We start from the raw sequence: 19512 nt of genomic DNA on the forward strand, positions 1-19512 counted from the left end.
GAAATTAAGACTCAAATATCAGTAGATGTTGTGAGGGAGACTGGGTTTTGTTTGCTTGGAGCAACATGGCTTTTTACGTTTTTCTGACAGTAAACTGCCATCATGTTCACTTTAAAGCATATATTGTTACATGACTGGAAATAAATAATGTCTGGCACAAAATTTTAAGCTGCATTAAGCAGTTAAAATATTAATTCATTTGTTTACTATGATCTGTAACACACTCTCATCAAAACCAAGAACACCTAAACAAACCTCATAAAAAAAATCAGAATCCTTCCTTTTCATGAAATTACAGGACAGAGTCATGGTGTGAGCACAAATTGGCAAGTTCCAGTTTTCTTTGAATTTATGGGACTGTAGTGTTTGGAAGAATTCTTGGATATTCTAGCCACTCTTTCCACCACTAAGCTCCTCTTCTCAGGGCAGCCATGAGTAGATAAAATGTGGGAAATCAGAGTGTATAAACCTCCCATTCAAATTCCTGCTCCAAGATCTTGGACAAAAGAAAATTATGTTCTAACCATTCCTAGTCAAAAAGTCATAGTAAAAATAAAAGATTAATGTCAAATTACACACTGTAACCACTTGTGAAAAGGGAAATACATAGGATCTTGTATGTCCTGGTCAAAGGAGTTCTACCGTATTGTTCTTCAACAAGATTCCATTAATCTTCTGGTATCTTACTTGTCAAGCAATGACACCAAACAATGTGCAAAAAGGTATGGAAAAAACTCGAATATTTTTTAAGCAACCAATCTGGAGCCTTCTGTATCAGTTAAGATGCTCTTAAAACAGTCAAGCTATTCTAGTTATAAATAAGTTTTATTTATAAGAATTAATGACATTTTAGATTACTTATGGACTTACCCTGATTTTCTCCATGGAAAAATCTAGAAGACTATTAGTTTCCTTCAAAGCTCAAAGTAAATTTCTTTCTACCCATGCAAATCTTATTTTTATTACAGAAAATATTCAATTAACCTCAAATATTCAACATACTCAAATCTAATTAGGCATGAATAAAAGATACAGTAAAGTTATAGTAAACACATGTGCAGATTTCATTACTATTATCTTACTGGCTTTCTGACTGACATTATCAGAAAGCACACTCATTAGGGTTTTTATTTCCCCCTTTTATGCAAAGCTAATCTTGAGTAGACATTAGATGACCAACTGCCTAAGCAAAACTCTGCAAACAACATCCACATTAGTATTATGCTGAAGAATACAGTCCTGAAGCAATGAAGATCAAAAACACCTTTTAATTTTGATTTGTTCTAAACAGTTCTATACTCAATACTTAAGCAACAAAAAGAAAATCAAAGGTATGAAGCCAGGTTATGATTAGCGTAAATAACATGATACTGCACTACCAGATTGGAAAGCCTTATGAATTACAGTCTTTATAAAGCATGATACTATATTGAAATATCACAGCTTGAAAAATTTAAGTTTCATAATTAGCTTTAGAGTTGGTAATTTCATTCTTTATTAATCATAACTTTGATGCATTTTGCTAATTTAACTTGGCAAAGTCAGTACTTAAGAGCTAACATTACAATGAGACCATACCCAATATACACAAGAATCAGAATATTGTGAACTTTTATACCTTCTGAATGCTTCTTATATTCAAAGCTACAGAAATTGAAAAAGCAAGAGAAATTAAAATTGGTAAACAGCTTTTATTGGCTTATTGTATTATTTCAATGAGGTTTTAAAATATTTATTTCAATTATGTCTGCCTATCTAGAACATTTGAAAAAGTCCTTACAGCAGCTAGCAAGATGAATATTGTTCAGCTCCTAAAAAATCCTTACTTATTATCTGGTATCTCATTTAGTATATGACGCCAGAAATCCCATTTGTTTAAATAGAAGTAAGCCTTATTGAATGGAAGAGTTTGCATGGCTATTAGTTTTCACAATTTTGTTTTGTTCTGTTTTTTTCATAAAGCTTTACAAAGATTGTTGCCTTTCTCAGAGTCACAGAAGTTAACACACTGTGCCTCCTCCTCTGTATTCTGCCTCAAATGGGCAGTCCTGCTATAACAATGTTTTATGTGACATCTATGAGGGATTTCAGTCTTCAACTATGGCGTAATCCAACAGTTTATGAGTATTATGAGGATATAAATGAGTAAATTCTTTCGCAAGTCACTTTCTAAATTGAGGTTTCTAGATGGCAACAGTTTTAAAGATCTGACCATGGCACCAGTTTTGCAAAATTGTTTTTAAAAGAATGCTTAGTTTGAATACCTGCATTAACGGTGTGCCACAAACAGCAAACTGATTCACCTGCTCCAGGATTCTGCTGGCTAAAAACGCAATACTTGGAAGTCCAAGACAACATGAAGCACTCAGACTGAATCTTAAATGTATCAGACTTTAACAGAGGAGAAAAAGTTAATGAATAATTGAAATGCTATGAAATAGCTGGGAAAATAAGTAATGAGAATTACCAATTATTCCAATAGTTCTGTGTATGCTGTTAGTGTAAATTACATTGTGTATTGACATAAAGTGTTCATTTATTAGAGAACAGCATATGGAACATGCAGGATTAAGTATTACAAACTAAATATATCGATGTGGTAATATTAAATATGGCTGAATAATTTCCTATTTCAAAAAGGAACACTGAGTACTCCCCCAAGTGATGATCAAGTCCAATTACGTATTTTCTCTTTGTAACTGTGTTCTAATTCTAGACGGTTACATGTAATGTTTTTATTTTACTGTATCATCATGTACTGACAGAGATGTTCTTTTAGTAAGACTATATAAACTTTAGTTATGTATAGCCTAATGGTAAAATTCATGTGCTATCAACATATCTAAATATATCGTAATGTTACCATTTCATACACAAGCTTACTTCAGTTATGCATTTTATAAATGATAATTCCATTCGTTTCTTAAAAACCACCTTTAATATTTCCCAAAATATTTGGGAAACAGATACAGTCAGTACACAGATAAATGCAGCTATGATATTTAGAGGAAGTAGGCTTTACTGGCAGGCATTTTCATAAGATAGAATTTAAGAGAAGAAACATATCTGCTCAGGAATACATCACACTTACCATTGCTATAGTTATAGTGAATCCTCTGACCACTTGTAGGTTTTCGAAGGGACAGTGGGGTCTCCTCTGCAAGGAAATTGGATAACCTGCATTCTACAAACAGCTGCTGTATTGTTTCATCTGATGCAATCTGTGGCTCAGTAAAACCGAGTGATATAATTTCAATCCGGATTTTTTCAGATGCCTATTGAAAAATAAAGCACAAACATAATACAAATTATTTTGTGTTTCTTGAAGTATTAACACAATAAATGTAAATCATTGGCTATTTTGTTCATCAACATTGATTGATTTTGACATAGACACAATGAGATTCTGAAGCCTCAGGGTTCGTAGTTAAGAATATTATTGCAACAGATACTGATTTACATTTGGCATTGACAATATTTTTGCAGTAGTTGTACTCTACTGCAGAAGATTAGGTTAAGGATATCTTCATGGACAAGTGAAGCTTTTTTAGCTATATAGCACAGTGATTTGTATCTTGATCCTACAACTGCTAGAAATAGTAACATTAGGTTCCAAAATTTTCCAAATGAAAGAGATTTGTTAATGCCTACTGCAGACTATGCTACAAACAGTTCAGTAAATCTCCATCAAGTCACAAAGTAGTTAGTAAAAGTAAACACTGTATTTATATGGATTGCAACTTCATATACTGATCTTTTCTAGTTAAATCAAGTCTACACTTAAAAATTAAAATTAACAGTATGATAATAGAGATAACATTCAAACACTTCTTCACCAGAGCCTTTTCTTGCTATCTTTAACTAAAATGACATATTCCTGTTGCTTACATGAAATTGTTTCCTACTATTTGGCAAAGTCTATAGTATTTGTGTACAGATAAATTTTCATAAGCTTTATATATTTAAGTGGGAATGTCAGACTCTACAGAATGAGTCACAAATATTTTCCTAGGTAACTGTAAGTCAAAGTAGGAAAAGCCACTATGGTTTCAGAATTGAAGCATATAGGTGAGCAATCAAAACCAGAAATTCTTCAGAGCAAACAGAACACGACAGAGTTCAGAAATGTCAGAAATAGTTTTTGCCTCCTTTCTTTTCAAGTTTGTAACTCTATTTAAAATATTGTCCCTATATGGAAATATTTTGACTATTTTTGATTATAAAATTAAATTGCTTTAAGTAATACATTATATTAAAAAGATTAGCTTTCTAGATTCACTGTTAGAACTGCAAGTCAATATTCTAATTTATTATGGAGATAGCTTATATTTTTCCAACCAAATTACATAATTAATCAAACTGAAAAGCAGGTGTATCCTCTTGTAAAAATATCCATCATATAGGACCATTTCCATTGCTGCCAAGCCCCTTCAATATTTGATGAAGTAATTTTACCCCCTCCTTTCAAAAGACATTTCCTTTTATTATGTATCCTAAGATACTTTAACCAAAAACCTAAATCTGAATATTTCAATAAGGCTGTTTTATTATTCAGTAGATTCATGGAAATTTTACTAGGATGACAGCGAAAATTCCACACCATTCTGTCTCCACTAATACAGGTACATGGCTTCAGCTGGCAATATTACTGGGATTAGCATAGAATGATGAAATATTTAAAGGAATTTTTTTTCTCTAAAATCTAATAAATCAAATGACTGCCAAATGTCATTTAAGTGATGGTCTTTGACTTGAATATGCTTTTCATATTCAGATTTGAAAAGAAAGAGATGAAAGCCTGGAAAGGTTACTCAGTTTCAACTAATAACCTCAAGCACTCTACACTCACATGCATAAAAAATGAAATTGGCTCTATTGTCTAATTTCACTTCAGAAACAACTCTTTTCTTCTTGCACTGAGCAAATGTATTAGCATCTGTATTTAAACTGATACACTGAGTGGTTTTGTTCGCCCCAAAGTATTTAGCAGCTATGTCAGACTAGTTTGTAGACAGACAGGAGTCTATGAATCCAGTCCAAATACAATATCCTGTATTACAAAGTATTCCTTTCACATATCTTAAAATTTGTTTGACATATTTAACACTTGTAATTGCATACTGCAGGCAAAGAGTATTACAGTTTTTCAGGGACAGCTGGGTAAATCCAGGTATTCTGCTTTCTAACTTGTAAGAAAGAAAATAATTGAGTTATACTACTAACTGCAAGAAAAATTACTGTAGAGATTAACAGTCAAGAATATTTTAAGGCCTAGTTTTATTAATATTAAAAATGAATACAACATATACAAAGGAGAACAGACTAAAAAAGACACAAATAAAAAACATAGAACTGCTTAAGAGCAGCATAGCTGGCATTTCATATTTCACTATTAATACAAAATGCTTGCATTATGTAGCCATGCTGAAAATATATATAGCATCCAGTATATGATAGGAATTATTTTTTAAACAACCATTCATATTTCTATGATCTAGACTGCAGTATGCTGTTTAAATCTTTTCCTAAGTTGTTATTTCTAAGCCTTGTCATTTATTAGGCACTATTCAAGTGCAAAATTGACAGTTTGTCATGACCAATTACTTCCCACAGATCATTCTACTTTGACAGGGATAAAATTAATCCTTAAATTTAGTATTTCAAACAAAATATAATATGAAATTTCCTCTAACAGTAAAACTGGACACATATAAGAAAACTAAATGCTTTCAAATACTGTCTCTGAGAAACTGTTTCAGTCCTTTCATTTCAAATTAGGAAAAACAAAACATGGACAAGACACAGCCTATGTCAATATTCTTTTTTTGACCATTTAATATTAACTCTTTGTAATTAACACTATCCAGAGATTCGGAAGAATCACTGAACTCCTTCAACAAGCTTTAGGATTCAGTTAAGTACTAAATGCATTGGACATACCATCAGAATTTGAAGTCTCAGTGTAACTTTTCTCATCTTCCTGATTCCTAAGATTGAAAAAACTTTCTCTGAATTCCAGAAAAAGCCTTGACTGCCCCCTTCAAGAAGCTACATATTGTGTATTGAGATTTCCTTTTTGGTCACAGTGAAATGCTAAGACTTTGATGTGAAATAATAACATTCCAGTTGACGCAGATGGCCCACAACAGAATTAAGTGTTTTACAAAGAAGAAGTCTGTGCTTTCTGTACAGAACAGCAGCATTGAAAATGCCTTGCTTATAGGAACAATGTAAACAATGTCCTAGCTTTTAACTTTACCTAATCCACAGCTGTAACTAATGTATTGACCTTCAAAAACTCAAAGGAAACATCTTAACAGTAAGATCAACTCGAATCCTGTATTTACCAGTGCTCAAAGGTATTTATGCTTAACTGCTTCACATTTTGTGTATTTATTTCCAGAGAACACTTATTCATAGAACCATAGAAGCGTTTGGGTTAGAAAGTACCTTAAGATCACCTAGTTCCAACCCTGCTGCCATGGGCAGGGACACCTTACCCTAGACCATGTCACCCAAGGCTCTGTCCAGCCTGGCCTTGAACACTGCCAGAGATGTAGCATTTGCAACTTCCTTGGGCAACCTGTTCCAGTGCCTCACCCCCTCACTGTAAAGAACTTCTTCCTTATATCTAACCTGAACTTCCACTATTTTAGTTTAAACCCATTGCCCTTGTCCTATCGCTACAGTCCCTTCACTTGTTCCCTTCTGTTTCAAGCAGAGAGCACACCAGGTAAACTTTATCGCAAAATAATCACACGTAATTATCCATTTACTATCAGTACTTCAATGGCTATCAATATTATTTGATTGACAAATAAATTTATTGAATGGCCAAATTTTTTGTCATCATCATAATGTCAGAACAGAACTGCAAAGGAATGGTGTCACATGAATGACGGTCTAATTTATCTCTTTAGACACACAAACATTGCTCACTAAGTATTTAAAAGGTCAGCATCTTACATATACACATGAAAAATACGTATTACAAAAAAATATTCTAGTCCTTAACTGTATGCAGTGACTTTTAATGTTAGGAACAACATCATCTAATTTTAGATTTTCCTCACAATGCTACAGATGTAAGAACAGAAACAGCTCCCTGTTCCTTCTCCAAATGGGTGCATGCACTTTAGGCTCTTGCTAAGACTTGGGGTGAGGAAATATCTCCTTTTTGGAGACATATGAAGGAAGGAAAGCCACATATAATCTTCTCTAGCATCACTGGTTTTGCCATGTGCTAGGAGGAGAATTCAATGGCACAAGGTTAGCATCACAGAAAGATTCGATTCAATCCCTTCAGCTTTGTCTGCAATTAAGAACACCCAGAAAAAACTCTCTGTGATAATGAGTATATCTCTGGTTGCTGCCATTTTGTCTAGTGCCATTTTATCTAGAGTCCAAATCCATTCATTTTCAGAGCATGAATTCATCTTCAGCATCTTCAAAAGTACGAATTACTTGCCACAGCTTGAGTCAATTTACCGATGAGATATTGCCTCTTCAGCGGAAATCCGTAACACACCCATCAATGCATTGATGTTATTCAGAAAAGACAATTTCTAATCCCGTATAAAAGACCAAACATTTTAGAAAATACAAAATTCTTGAGGGACATGCAGCTTTCCCACCACAACCATGACAACTATACATCTGAACTTAATGTCACATTTGCACTGTGCTCGTAACACACCTAATCACTCGAATAATATACTTTCATCCCTTCAATGGCTTGCCTCCCCTACCCTCTCTGAAGAATAAACATAAAATGTTCACTGTTGCTCCTGAAGTTGAATTGTTTTTAAAGACTTGGTTTTGCAACTTGCCTGCAGCAGTGCCTCAACTAACAGCTTTTAAAGATAAATTGTTTCTAGAGTGAATAAATTAAACAAAAAACAACCCACAAAACAAACCAAAGAAACAGATATATCTGGGGCTGTTTGCCAGGTGAGATAAAAATTTCTTTAACTCTGACTTTTATTTTTCTCCCCAAGAAGTGGGGAAGGCTACATAAGCAATATTGTTACAGTCCTGAACTGCAGAGACACCTATCTCTATTGCAGACTGCCTAAAAGAGAAGACTTTATATTTCTTATAGTGCTTAGATATCCATAATTATACCAACAGATAAAATAAAACCCAAACATTAACCTTATAAAATCTCAAACCCAGTTAGCTACATCAGTACCAACCAGTTACAAAATTAAGCAGCTCAAATGCTTTGTAAACTTGCAATTACCTTTCCTTTCAAAAGGAAGCATGATCCTTAAGTAAACAACCATGAAAGAAAATTTCTCAATAAAGAGAAATACATACTTTGTATGTTTTTGGTATGCTAATATATGTCAACACGTAAGTGACATCAATAAGATGAAACAAGCAGCAGTGTTATGTAAAAAATCTAAACAAATATAATAGGATTTCTGCTTTTGTATATTCATATGCATGCATTTTTCTGTATGGAGATCATACTTCTGGTTGGATTAAAAAAATAAATTGATTTTTAAAACCTGTATTTGAAAGTTAATCCATTTAAGAAAAAACTCCATAGTACACGAAGAAGGCAGAACAATCAGTGTGGCATTTTCATTTGTTAAGACTGCATCTGTAGTGAAAAAAATTATATCAAATTGGATATTTTTAATACAGCTGTTCTTTTTATTGACAGATTTAATACTTAACATTTGATACTGTGTGTTTCCCTCCACCAATAAAGTATTGTGGGGGGACAATACAGACATGCAAAAATTAATGGAGTTTGATTCTCTCTCATATTACCTACAGTGTGAAAAAAAATTATGCTTGGTGCTAGATATCACAGCTAATCAAAACTCAAGTTTAGTTTCAAATCCCATCCTTTACTTTTTAGAACTCCAGTTCAAAAAATACTTCAATTGTAATTGTAAAGTCACTGTAACTTACCTCCACATCAATGAGCTCTGATAAATATAATCTCTCGAGTAAGCAACTGAGGAGCATTCACATTCATAAGCACAAAAAATATTACCAACTAGGTTAAAAATGGCTCCTGCTTTTCTTGCGGGCTTATGTACTCCGCCTTTAACCTGACTTTCTACTTGATTTAGTATTATGACTCATTAGTTTTATTTGTTCCCTAACAAGTAGTAAGCTACATAATGACTTAAGATCTGTTGTTTTGTATAATTTAAAAAATTGGTTTTGGGTTTTCTTGGTATTAATTCTCCCTTTTCTTTCAAGAAAAATGACTTGAAGTACATGCTTCTAATTTCTGCTTCAAAGTATATTTGACAAGTGCTAGCAGTTGTAAATCCATGATTCCAGTGTACTGCCTATTCAAACTAGACTCAAAATCATTTAGGCTTGAAAAGACCTTTGAGATCATCAAGACCAACTCTAAACCTAACACTGCCCAATCCACTACTAAACCATGATATCATTTTCAAAGCAATTTTTCTTTTGGCAATAAATAAATACAAGTGCCCTTGGTTAAATATCTGTCTTCAGAACTGCTTTTCCTTTTTAACTGCTGTCATCTCAAACTTCATCAGTGGCAAAAGACAACTTAGGTCTTTCCTAGATTCTTCGAACTCCTCTTTACTTTAGTTCCTGTCTAATAGTGACCTATTAATAATAGGTGTGTCTATATAATAATATAATAACAGAATATTAGTGTCTAATAATAGCAAACAATCACCTTAAAGACGGAGAATAGCAAATACCCCTTTATAATCTTAGGCCCACAGTAGTCTTTGAAAATATTGATTTGTTTTATTAAATGTGTGAGTTCCCCAGTTACTTATAGAAGAAAAGCACAAAGCAACTAAGGTTAGATATATACAAGAGTCAAAGAATACGAAAGATTAGTATGTCTGGTAGAGTAAGATCAAGCCAACCCAGCAACACTGGGCAAAATTAAAACCCTAAAAACTTAGTTCTCTAGATTCAGATTACATATTCACAGAGTAAGACAGTTTAAGAAAAGCACTAAGCATGCAGAAATCTCCCTGAAGTACACAAAAAGTATTTAAATCCTGCAGAAAATAAAGAGAAATCAAGACAGCCAAAATTTAAGACTGCAACATAAGTATTTTTCTTTCTTTTTTTTCCCCACAATGAACGCAGGTATCTCATAGAAGGAAATGCATGATTCAGGTAATTGTACAAAAAAGGCATAAAAAAAGGAAAAAATTTTATTGCGTTGCTATACATCAGCTTTATGCTTTAAACCTTCTCATCTTTACACAAATGTGTTTCAATGACCAACAAAACCACAAGCAATTGGTATTGCCTTTTAATTGTGTTTAAGAGAAATGTTCATGTCAAAATTAATTTGACCCTGACATCTCAATTTATGGGAACTGAAAATGAGTTTTCAGTATCTGCTATTTGTGCAAGGTAATGCACTCACAGTATCTACAACTAAAAAGAGAGATGTAAGCACACCTATAGAAAAAAATGGGACCATCACCACATAAACAGTTTTTGCCAGCAATTGCCTTACAGGCACATTTTAAGTCAACTTGGAAGCTGATGGCAGTAAATTTTATTGTGCTAATTGAATACTATACTATCTCCTGTTAAGGATACAGTGTAGACATGGGGGTGAAAGGGAGCAGGGGATGGAAGAGAAAAGATTTTAGAGTTGGTTTTTTTTTTAAATGTAAAGACCATGCCAAAGAAAATGCAAATTCCCAGTTTTGATGTCTATTTTGACGATCTGAAACAAGGCTTTTAATCAATGTATTATACATCAATTTGATAATGTTAACTTCTGATTATTCAAATGTATGAAATATTCATAGAGAACTGTCCAAACTTTTACATTTCTCAGTCTTCTTTTCTCTATTAATTATCATGCCTGGAAGCTTTTTAGAAAAAGCAGCAGCCATCAGCCTGACTGAACCTGACAAGCTAGCAAGGCCCAATTACACTGGCACTCTGTGGCACTTTGATGTACTGGAAACGAAAGGAGATAGGGGCAAATTGTATAGCACATTATGTTAATGACTTGATTTAATCCAGCCACTAAACTTTATGTAGCCTGTTAAAAAAGATGCTAACACTAATTACGCCACTTTGGAAAGGAAAGAAGGGGACAAGCATTTCATACCGACAAACTGAAGCTCATAAATGTTGTAAATGAAATGAAACAAAATGAAGTAATCTATGATTAATTATACATCATAGACAAGAAGAAAAGAGAAAGAAGTAAGTGGTACAGCTAAGTACTGGAAAATCTGTTAGATACCCTTTATGAACAACATATCTAAGAAATAACCATGAACTGTCTAATTTGCAACATGCAAAAGACGAACAGTATGATCTTAAATGGCTTAAACAGTTTGGCATACAACTCAGATTTATAGGATAATTAGCATAACAATCTCTAAAAATCACAAGTCTTATTTACAGTGTTTGATTACCAGCAGGATATTTATCTCAAAAGATAAAAGGCAGAGATTTTTAATCTTTAAAAAATTTAAATTCAATCATAATTTTCACATGCTGTTTTCTATAATTAACGCAAGATTTCAAATATAACAATGTCTATTTTGACAATACAATTTGTATTGAACATGTTGTCTTAATAGCTTACAGCTTTTGTTGTTGTATCTACCCTTCTTGAATATGCACTTTGTTACCAGAGAAACAGATCAATTGAGAGAAGTAGAAATTAATGAACTAAAATGAACCTACACTCAAAATCTCTCAAAGTGTTCTTAAATAATTTTGATAAAATACAGGATGATGAGAGATGTGGATCAACTGTATCACAGTTTGACTTAACGATCATGAGTAGCAGTCATTTTAGCTCTCAAAATTACAGGTGAAATTTTTTTCAAGATTTTACATATAAACAATGCAATTCTGTCTTCAAAAGTACCTTCTGTGTCTTACTGCAGCATATATAAGTAATAGCTTTTTGAAATCCCTTCTACAACTCAAAAAAAGGCGCAATAATTCTCATATGGAACATTGCTTCATGTTGCTAGTTACTTTGTAAGATGTCACACAGCCTTGAAGAAAGGATTTAAAAAAAAATAAATATCAAACTACCTCTAGGCTATCCAATTGCAGAACATTAAAGAAAGTTAGGACCAATATAATAGTGCACCTTGGTCCTTTAAAAGGAAGCTAAGACAAAGCAGAGAAGTATTAGCTGTTAGAATTTTAAGTGCTAGTTTCATATTTTCTAAGATTGTTCAGTCATTGTTAGATCTAAATGTAGAAAATGTTCTTACTTTTTAGAAAACTATCGTATTGAACTTACTCTATGTAAATTTTCCAAATTTGTATTATGCTGTTTTATTCTGTATATATAACTTTACACTCATCAGTTGCTGGTTTTGAATAGGCCAAGAGAATATTATTACTGTACATGCCCACAAATAACAATACACTGAAGTGACTGAATCCTGTACCTGAACAAACCTTAGTGAAAACGAATGGTCAGTTCTAAAACCGTTGGGAAGTCAGGAACAAAAAGAAATCTACAGATGAACTAACAAACATATGCAAGGTTTATATGTTATTAACAACCCCAACCTTATGCAATTGCCATTTCAACAAAATTCAATCAAATCAACAAACTGCGATGAAGTATAGCAGGTAGCTAAGCATTATAGATTTACGACAGGCCCTGACAAGTGATATTATCCTCCTCTTCCTCAGAAAGCACTGCAAGAAGCAGAAAAAGCCCATTTCCCAACATGAAGAAAACAGGTAGAACTGAACAAGACTAAGATCTTTAGACACTCACATTACAATAGTTATCTTTCGTTAGGTAGATTTTGTGCAGGACTAATACGTGAATTTGGACTGAAATTAATTAGAAAAGTCTAATTCTAAGTGTGTATGACAATAGTGGAAAAGATGACAAAAAATTTCCCCATTAGAAAAAAAATCACATGCACAATATAGGCACATTAACTTTTCTTTTCTTTTTCTTCTTGGAAAGGTGTCTACTTAAAATGGAAACAGGAAAACACACTCACTGAAAATGCCTTTGAATCTAACTTTACCTATAAGCAAAGATACTCTTAGAGAGCATTAAGCTTAAAATATTTTTCTTAGACTTACCATATAATTGCCATAAGCTCTCTGACTCACCTGTTTAATATTCTTGGATAGTGGACATGAAACAATACAGTCATCGCTGTCAGTTATTACTGATTCAATGGCATCATTTTCTTGTCTATCATCTTGATCTGCAAAAATAGAATCAATAGAGTTAACCCCCCCTGTATTTGTAGTCCATCTGAGACTTGCTGAGAAACCTGATAGCAATATATTTGCTTTTCTAATAAATAAAGGGTGTCAGGTAAATATTCTCTTCCTTGCAGAAGATTAATGCTGCCAAATCGATGACCTTTACAGTCATCTAAGCTGTATATTTTTCTCATTTGCTACAAAAAATAGTAATGTTTCCCAGATGAAAGTTGATGATTGGAATGATACAAGTCCTGTAATGAACTGAAGTAAGAACAACAGTTAGCTTTATATAAAAATATGGCCTGAATTTGTTAATTTCTTCTGACTATGTTGAACATTCTTCTTTACATGTGCATGGTGTACTTTTGGTTGGTTTTTTTTAAAGTAGATCTGTATAAACGTGTCTTATTTTCTAAAACATTCAGGTCTCTTTTATCTGGAGAGAATTACTTATAAACACAATAGTATCCAACACCATGTTTTTCCAATTTTTCTAATGAATTCTTATGTGGAAACTGCAAATAACTGAACATAAAATTTTAGTATCTTGCTTGTGCTTCAAACTTGGTACTATTGACTTGGTTTATTTAAACGATAAACAGTTGAATCTTGGAAGTGGAATAGGATGACCCGGCTTTTATAATCTTTAAATAAATCTGCCTCTAACAACTTTATGTCACAGAGGTGATAATACATAGTACCCTTCTCAGTGTCTGAAAGGATTTCCGATATCAGCACTGGCTGTTATCTGCAGACAAAAGGAACATATTCATTAAAATATTCTTTAGAACAGCACAGTTCTAAGGGAGAATATAAAGACATTTAAAATAGAAGCCAGGTTTCTTTTAATATTTTATGAATCTAGGTCAGATTCCAGATTTTTGCATTCAATTACAATACAGTTTCCATTTGGGAAGAAAATAACACCACCATATCCACTATCCAGCTTCAGCTATAAAGTACACCAGAATACAATTTCTGTCATGAAGCTTCTCATAATGAGGCAGCTTCCACTGCTAGTAAGAAATGCTTAAGAAAATTCAGAGACATAGATTTATCAAGAAAACAGTTACTTATTCATAAAAACGAATTCTACCTTCTGGTTCCAATTCTTCGGTTATTTCTGTCTCATCTCCAGAGGTAACTGAGCATTGGTTGGCCAACTGCCCTTCTGACAGATGTGAAGGGTCGTCCTTTTCCTGTTGAATTTCTTCAGCCGTCTCCTTCACCATATCATCTGCTAGCCTTTCTTGTTTAACCTCGTGTACCACATGCTATATAAAAAGAGATAAACTTACAGTCTTTGTAACACTCATAGAACAGTAAAAGTTACTGAAGTTCAAAACTTGAAGAGAGTTATGGCTCACATTAATTATACATAGCCTTTAAACAATTATATTGCCTACGCAGTGCAAAAAACAATGAGAAGTTGTCAAATTCAGTAACAAATAATTGATACAGAAGATGAAATTCTCTAATGATGCATATTTGTGAAAACATAGCCATTATAATAATTTGGTACCTGTCAACATATATACAGACTGTTATATTTCCATATTCACTTATATTTCATATCTTTCAGTCTACAAGACTCAGCCCAAAAAACCCAAACCAAACCAAAACACCACCACCTTACTCAATTAGCAATTTTAAAACTTAAATCATACAGTATTTTCTATTTAAAAATCAAACTGAAATGATACAAAAGAGAATTGGCTTTGCTACAAAATACAAACGTTATCTAAGGTAACCTATCTTTAGTGCACAAATTACTCTGAAGTAATTTTATTTGCTCCTCTCTCGTCAAGTACAACTACATAAAATAATACCTCATGAACAGATATAACGTTACAGACATGGCATCTTCCATGGAAATTTACTGGAGACCTATGCGTTGTTTATTATCTAACAATTCTCCTCTTGGACTGAATTTTCCACAGACACACTGATGCCTCACTTTCCACCCTCAGAATTCATGAGGTAACTTTCAGCTATTCACAGAACAACCAGGTTTTCCAAAAAGGGACCTGAAGAGTTATTTCTATTCTAACACGTCTGGAGCCACAAATTATTTCTATTCTAACACATCTGGAGCCACACAAAGCAAAACTCTGTTAACAAACACTTATGAGTCTTATTCTGTAAAGATTATCTTTGAAGTTTTCAAGCTGTAAGAAACTGACTTTGTGTCTCCTTTATGCTCCTCCTTGGCACAGATGATATACCATACCAACTGTGTTTTAGGCAATGTTTGGCTGTTCTAATTCCTTCAGTGCAATATTCCAAAGCTAATAAATTTCTTCTTCATCCCCCCCCCCCCCCCCAACTATATAATGGCAATTTCGAGAGGAAAGACAAAATAAACTTCATCCAAACATTGAAAGAAGTGATGAGATTCCTCCCTTTCTGATGGCAAAAAAAGATTGTCATCACAAGGAATTACTTTTTTCAAATTTCAGACATGTTTTTGTGATCTTACTTTACTGTAGTTTGGTTTTTGATGCATGGCTGAAGAAATAACATATGTGTGCAGTTCAAATGCAATGTATTATATAAACCCACAAAACCTGAATAATCTCATACCTCTGAAACACTTGGAACTCTTGAAGCCTTCATTTTCTGTGCAAGTTCCATGTTATTTTCAAGAGAGCCCTAATTTATGGGTGAAATTAGGGGAAACCTTTAATATATAGCAGACAATTAACACACAAAAGTAAGTATAAATTTACAGGCAGAGAAGTGTTTGGACAGGAAATTCTGTCCTCCTTTGCTTTCCTGAATGACCACTACTGTGTCTGTCCTCTGCTATAACATCTGCCTGTGAGGCTGGACAATTCTGACAAATAGTTTGGGCAAATCAAACACTCATTCCACTGACTAGTGAGTCTGCTTTTCTGGAAACAACTATTTGCTTTGGCATGTGTCACATTAATATCCAAGAACTAGATTCTCTGCTATTCAGAAAACAAACAGGAAAATGAAACAGACTGTTCCTGTACAGTTTTAATCCGTTGAACTTCTAATTTTCATGTATCAGAGAAGCACCATCTATTTCATTATTTAGTTCTAACAGTATTTTTGCCTCTAACCAGGCACTGAGGCTTAGATTTTTAAAACATCTAGGGGAGCTGCCCAACCAGTAATGAAGATTTTCTATGGAGACTGAGTAGCTGTTTCCTTCAGAAAATCCTAGTTTGTGAAAAATTGTCCAGCTTTGAGAAGTTACTGTTTGGACAGCTCAATAGAAATATGTTGTGTGTGCAAGCATTCCATTTTTCCATATCTAAGTTCTCAAAAGATTTGATTTCACCAACATTTGAGTTATTTTTTATTTAATAAATACGAAAGATCTACTTATTCCTAGTCTATACTATATGGCCCAAAGCAATGTTCTAGTTACAGTAAACTAAACAATAGCAGAACCACCTGTGAATTGTAAACTGATGTTAACATCATTTTCATTGCATGTGTCATCTCAGATGATGAACTGTGTCAAATTGTGTATCTTGTTAGCACAACACTCAGTATCTCTTTGGATCAAGCTGGTTTCTTGAGCCTTTTATATGTCTGTGCAAATGGTACACTGTACAAAGATACTTAAATTAGTAAGACAGACAGCTGAGAAACACAGTGCACAGACAGCTGATTTGTGCTATCAGAATCTGTCCTGTTTATGAAAGTTGAAGCTTGTAAGCTGTGGAGGACACCAAGCAATTCTGCGGGAGTCACACAAATATCCCTGTACCGTGTCCCCCACCTATATGCAGTACGATGCTATCACTCATTAGCTGGGACATCCCAGTCTTGTGCTGCTAAAATAATTGAGTGTTCTCGATTATTAACTCTATGAATTGTCCACACTAAGATGGTTAGTAGCTTTTCTTGCTTCAACATGCATGAGAAAAATACTTAAACTTACTATCATCTGTTTTGCACCAAGATCCAGGAAAGATACTTTTTTCTCTGCTTGAGCTGCACACTGCCTTCGTTTGGGTGTTGGTTTCTATAATAAAATAAACATAGCTGAAGACCATTTATTGCCATATTCTAATCATCTTATTTTAGAGATGGTTAGACATAAATTTTGAGTAACCTCAAATTTTCTCAAAGCCAAATCTAACTGCATTAAATTCAACTCTAAACAGGCAAAATGACGTAAATGCTGTTTGAATAAGCAAAACCTCTACAACTGGAGATACCTTTCAGAATTCAGCCACAAATGGATATAAAACTCTGCAGAGCATCTATGGAATGCAATATGAGTTCCAGGTAAGAAACAATTGTAGGACTCAAGTTATGTATGTGGCAGAATGATTTATTATTATCCTTGATGGAGTGCTTGATTTTTTTTCTTGTGTAGAGTTAGTGTACCTTTGACACCTTTCCTTATGCCACTCCCCTTGGAAAATTTTAACACAGAAACAAAAACAAGACTGTTACTAGTTGCAAAATTAAAAAAAAAAAAAACCTCTATAATTAGCTCTGTCATGATATTATAATACAAAGACAAAAATAATAAAGTGGTTTATTACTGTTCATACTTTCCTTTTTAACATAGAGATTATCCTCCATTTCAACTGATTTTTACACACACACGAAATATTTACAGTACTTTTACTTTATGAGTGATTTTTAAGAAGCTATTTGGTATTAGCACCATGCTCCAGACACCAGAATAACAAAGAGCATAGTGCAGATACACCTATGTATCTGTATATATGGCTTGGGTCTGGCTGATTAAGAATTGTTTTGGCTCAAAGCTACTTCAGCTGACTGGGTTCTGTCTGAGCTTCTAGGAGACCATAGAAAAAGTAGCTGATTTCATGAGTGTCATAATTTTCAAGCATACCCCTGAAGTTATACAAGCATGTGACTACATTTTATGCAAAACAACTACATTGGAAAGAGAATTAATAAGCACTAGATTTATAGGGAAGACACTTAATGGATGTTATATCCCTTTTCCCCCCACCCTTTTCCTAATCAGCTATCTACCAGTATAAAAGACTTTAAAAAGTTTTGAACACAAGAATGATTTTACTTCCGAAAGGAAGTTGAAGATGGTAGTTATACGAAGTATTTATGCTATGCATTTATTTTACAGTAAGGACAAGTCCTGGTCACTGGGGAAAAACTAAATGACCTGCTGTAACAGCTCTTTTATATCTCTTAACTTCTGTGAGTTTGTTAAATTACTTACTGTCACCAATGAAGTAAAAGAAGGAGCAGGGACTGGAGTCTGAGTTTTTTCCTCAGCAAGTAATTTAGTTGCCATTGATTTCTCATTTTGAATGTAATTTCCTAAATCTGCAGCCATTGGTAATCCACTTGGTGGTAGGTAGACATATTTCCATTTTAATTCAGCTGTGATGGTACCAGCAACATGTCTTTCAGAATCTGTTAGCTCAAAAATACCTGAAAACAAAATGTAAATATCTTCTCTAAATTATCTTATTTTATAGCTAGACAAGAAAACACAATGCAAATCTGAATGGGATTCAGGAATTAAGCGACTTAAAAGTCTTAATTTTAGAAGCTAATAGTGTCAAAATGCCCAGTATAACACTGTGGACATTCAAAATACAGAATTTAAAAGGGACTGGATTACTGAGTTAGTTCAAGATGTCCTGGTGGTTCCTCAGATAATCCAATACCAGATTATATTGTTATTGACATCTTTCAAAAGATCTAAGACATTTCCATATTTTACTAACTTTTGTTAAAGAAAATGTAAATTTTAAAAATCTGTGAGTAGCTAAACCTATTGCAAAAGAAACACACTAAATTTACTTACAGATTTTATCCTATTCTCCATTTACATTGAATAATTATAGAACCATATGCTTAATTACCTTACAGTCGGCAATAACATAATTAAGCAGCTTTTATGTTATAAACACCATATTAACTGATATCAACTTGGAGGGCGCAGTTGATGCACTGAAGGCAGAGCTGCTATTCACACTGTAGAAAAATGGCCTGAAGGAAACCTCACGAAATTTGACAAAACCAAATGCAAAATCCTGCATCAGCCCAGGAGCAGTCTCAAACAGCAGCACAAGGTGGGGGGCTGACTGGCCACATGCAGCCTTGCAGAATAAGAGCTGGTCCTGTTTGACAAATACAAGCCAGTAAGGATGAGTCTTTGCAGCAAAGAATGCCAACTACACCCTGGCCTGTATTAGTAAAAAGGCAGTCAAGCAGGTCCAGGGGTGTCATAATTTCTCTTCAATACCTATGAGATGGCACTTATAATACTATGCCCAGTTTTAACCTCTCCAGAACAAGACAGTGGCATTCTGGAGCAGGTCCAGT

The 19512-nt window shown here is 33.7% G+C and overlaps 1 protein-coding gene across 5 annotated transcripts in view; it reads right to left on the reverse strand.

Annotated features, from left to right (window-relative positions):
- The window catches only part of RPGRIP1L (RPGRIP1 like), an 80637-nt gene that overhangs the window by 16076 nt on the left and 45049 nt on the right, over positions 1 to 19512 (reverse strand). For 4 of the 5 annotated variants that reach the window (XM_065664122.1, XM_065664123.1, XM_065664121.1 and 1 more), the window contains 5 exons: positions 18398 to 18633; positions 17117 to 17200; positions 14294 to 14471; positions 13096 to 13193; positions 3092 to 3275 (listed from right to left, as the gene is read on the reverse strand). In XM_065664122.1, coding sequence (XP_065520194.1) covers positions 3092 to 3275; positions 13096 to 13193; positions 14294 to 14471; positions 17117 to 17200; positions 18398 to 18633 — 780 coding nt within the window. The remainder of the gene's footprint in view (positions 1 to 3091; positions 3276 to 13095; positions 13194 to 14293; positions 14472 to 17116; positions 17201 to 18397; positions 18634 to 19512) is intronic. The other variant, XM_065664124.1, reaches the window with a different exon arrangement.

This window comes from Lathamus discolor, chromosome Z, assembly GCF_037157495.1.
Source record: "Lathamus discolor isolate bLatDis1 chromosome Z, bLatDis1.hap1, whole genome shotgun sequence".
Taxonomy (NCBI): domain Eukaryota; kingdom Metazoa; phylum Chordata; class Aves; order Psittaciformes; family Psittacidae; genus Lathamus; species Lathamus discolor.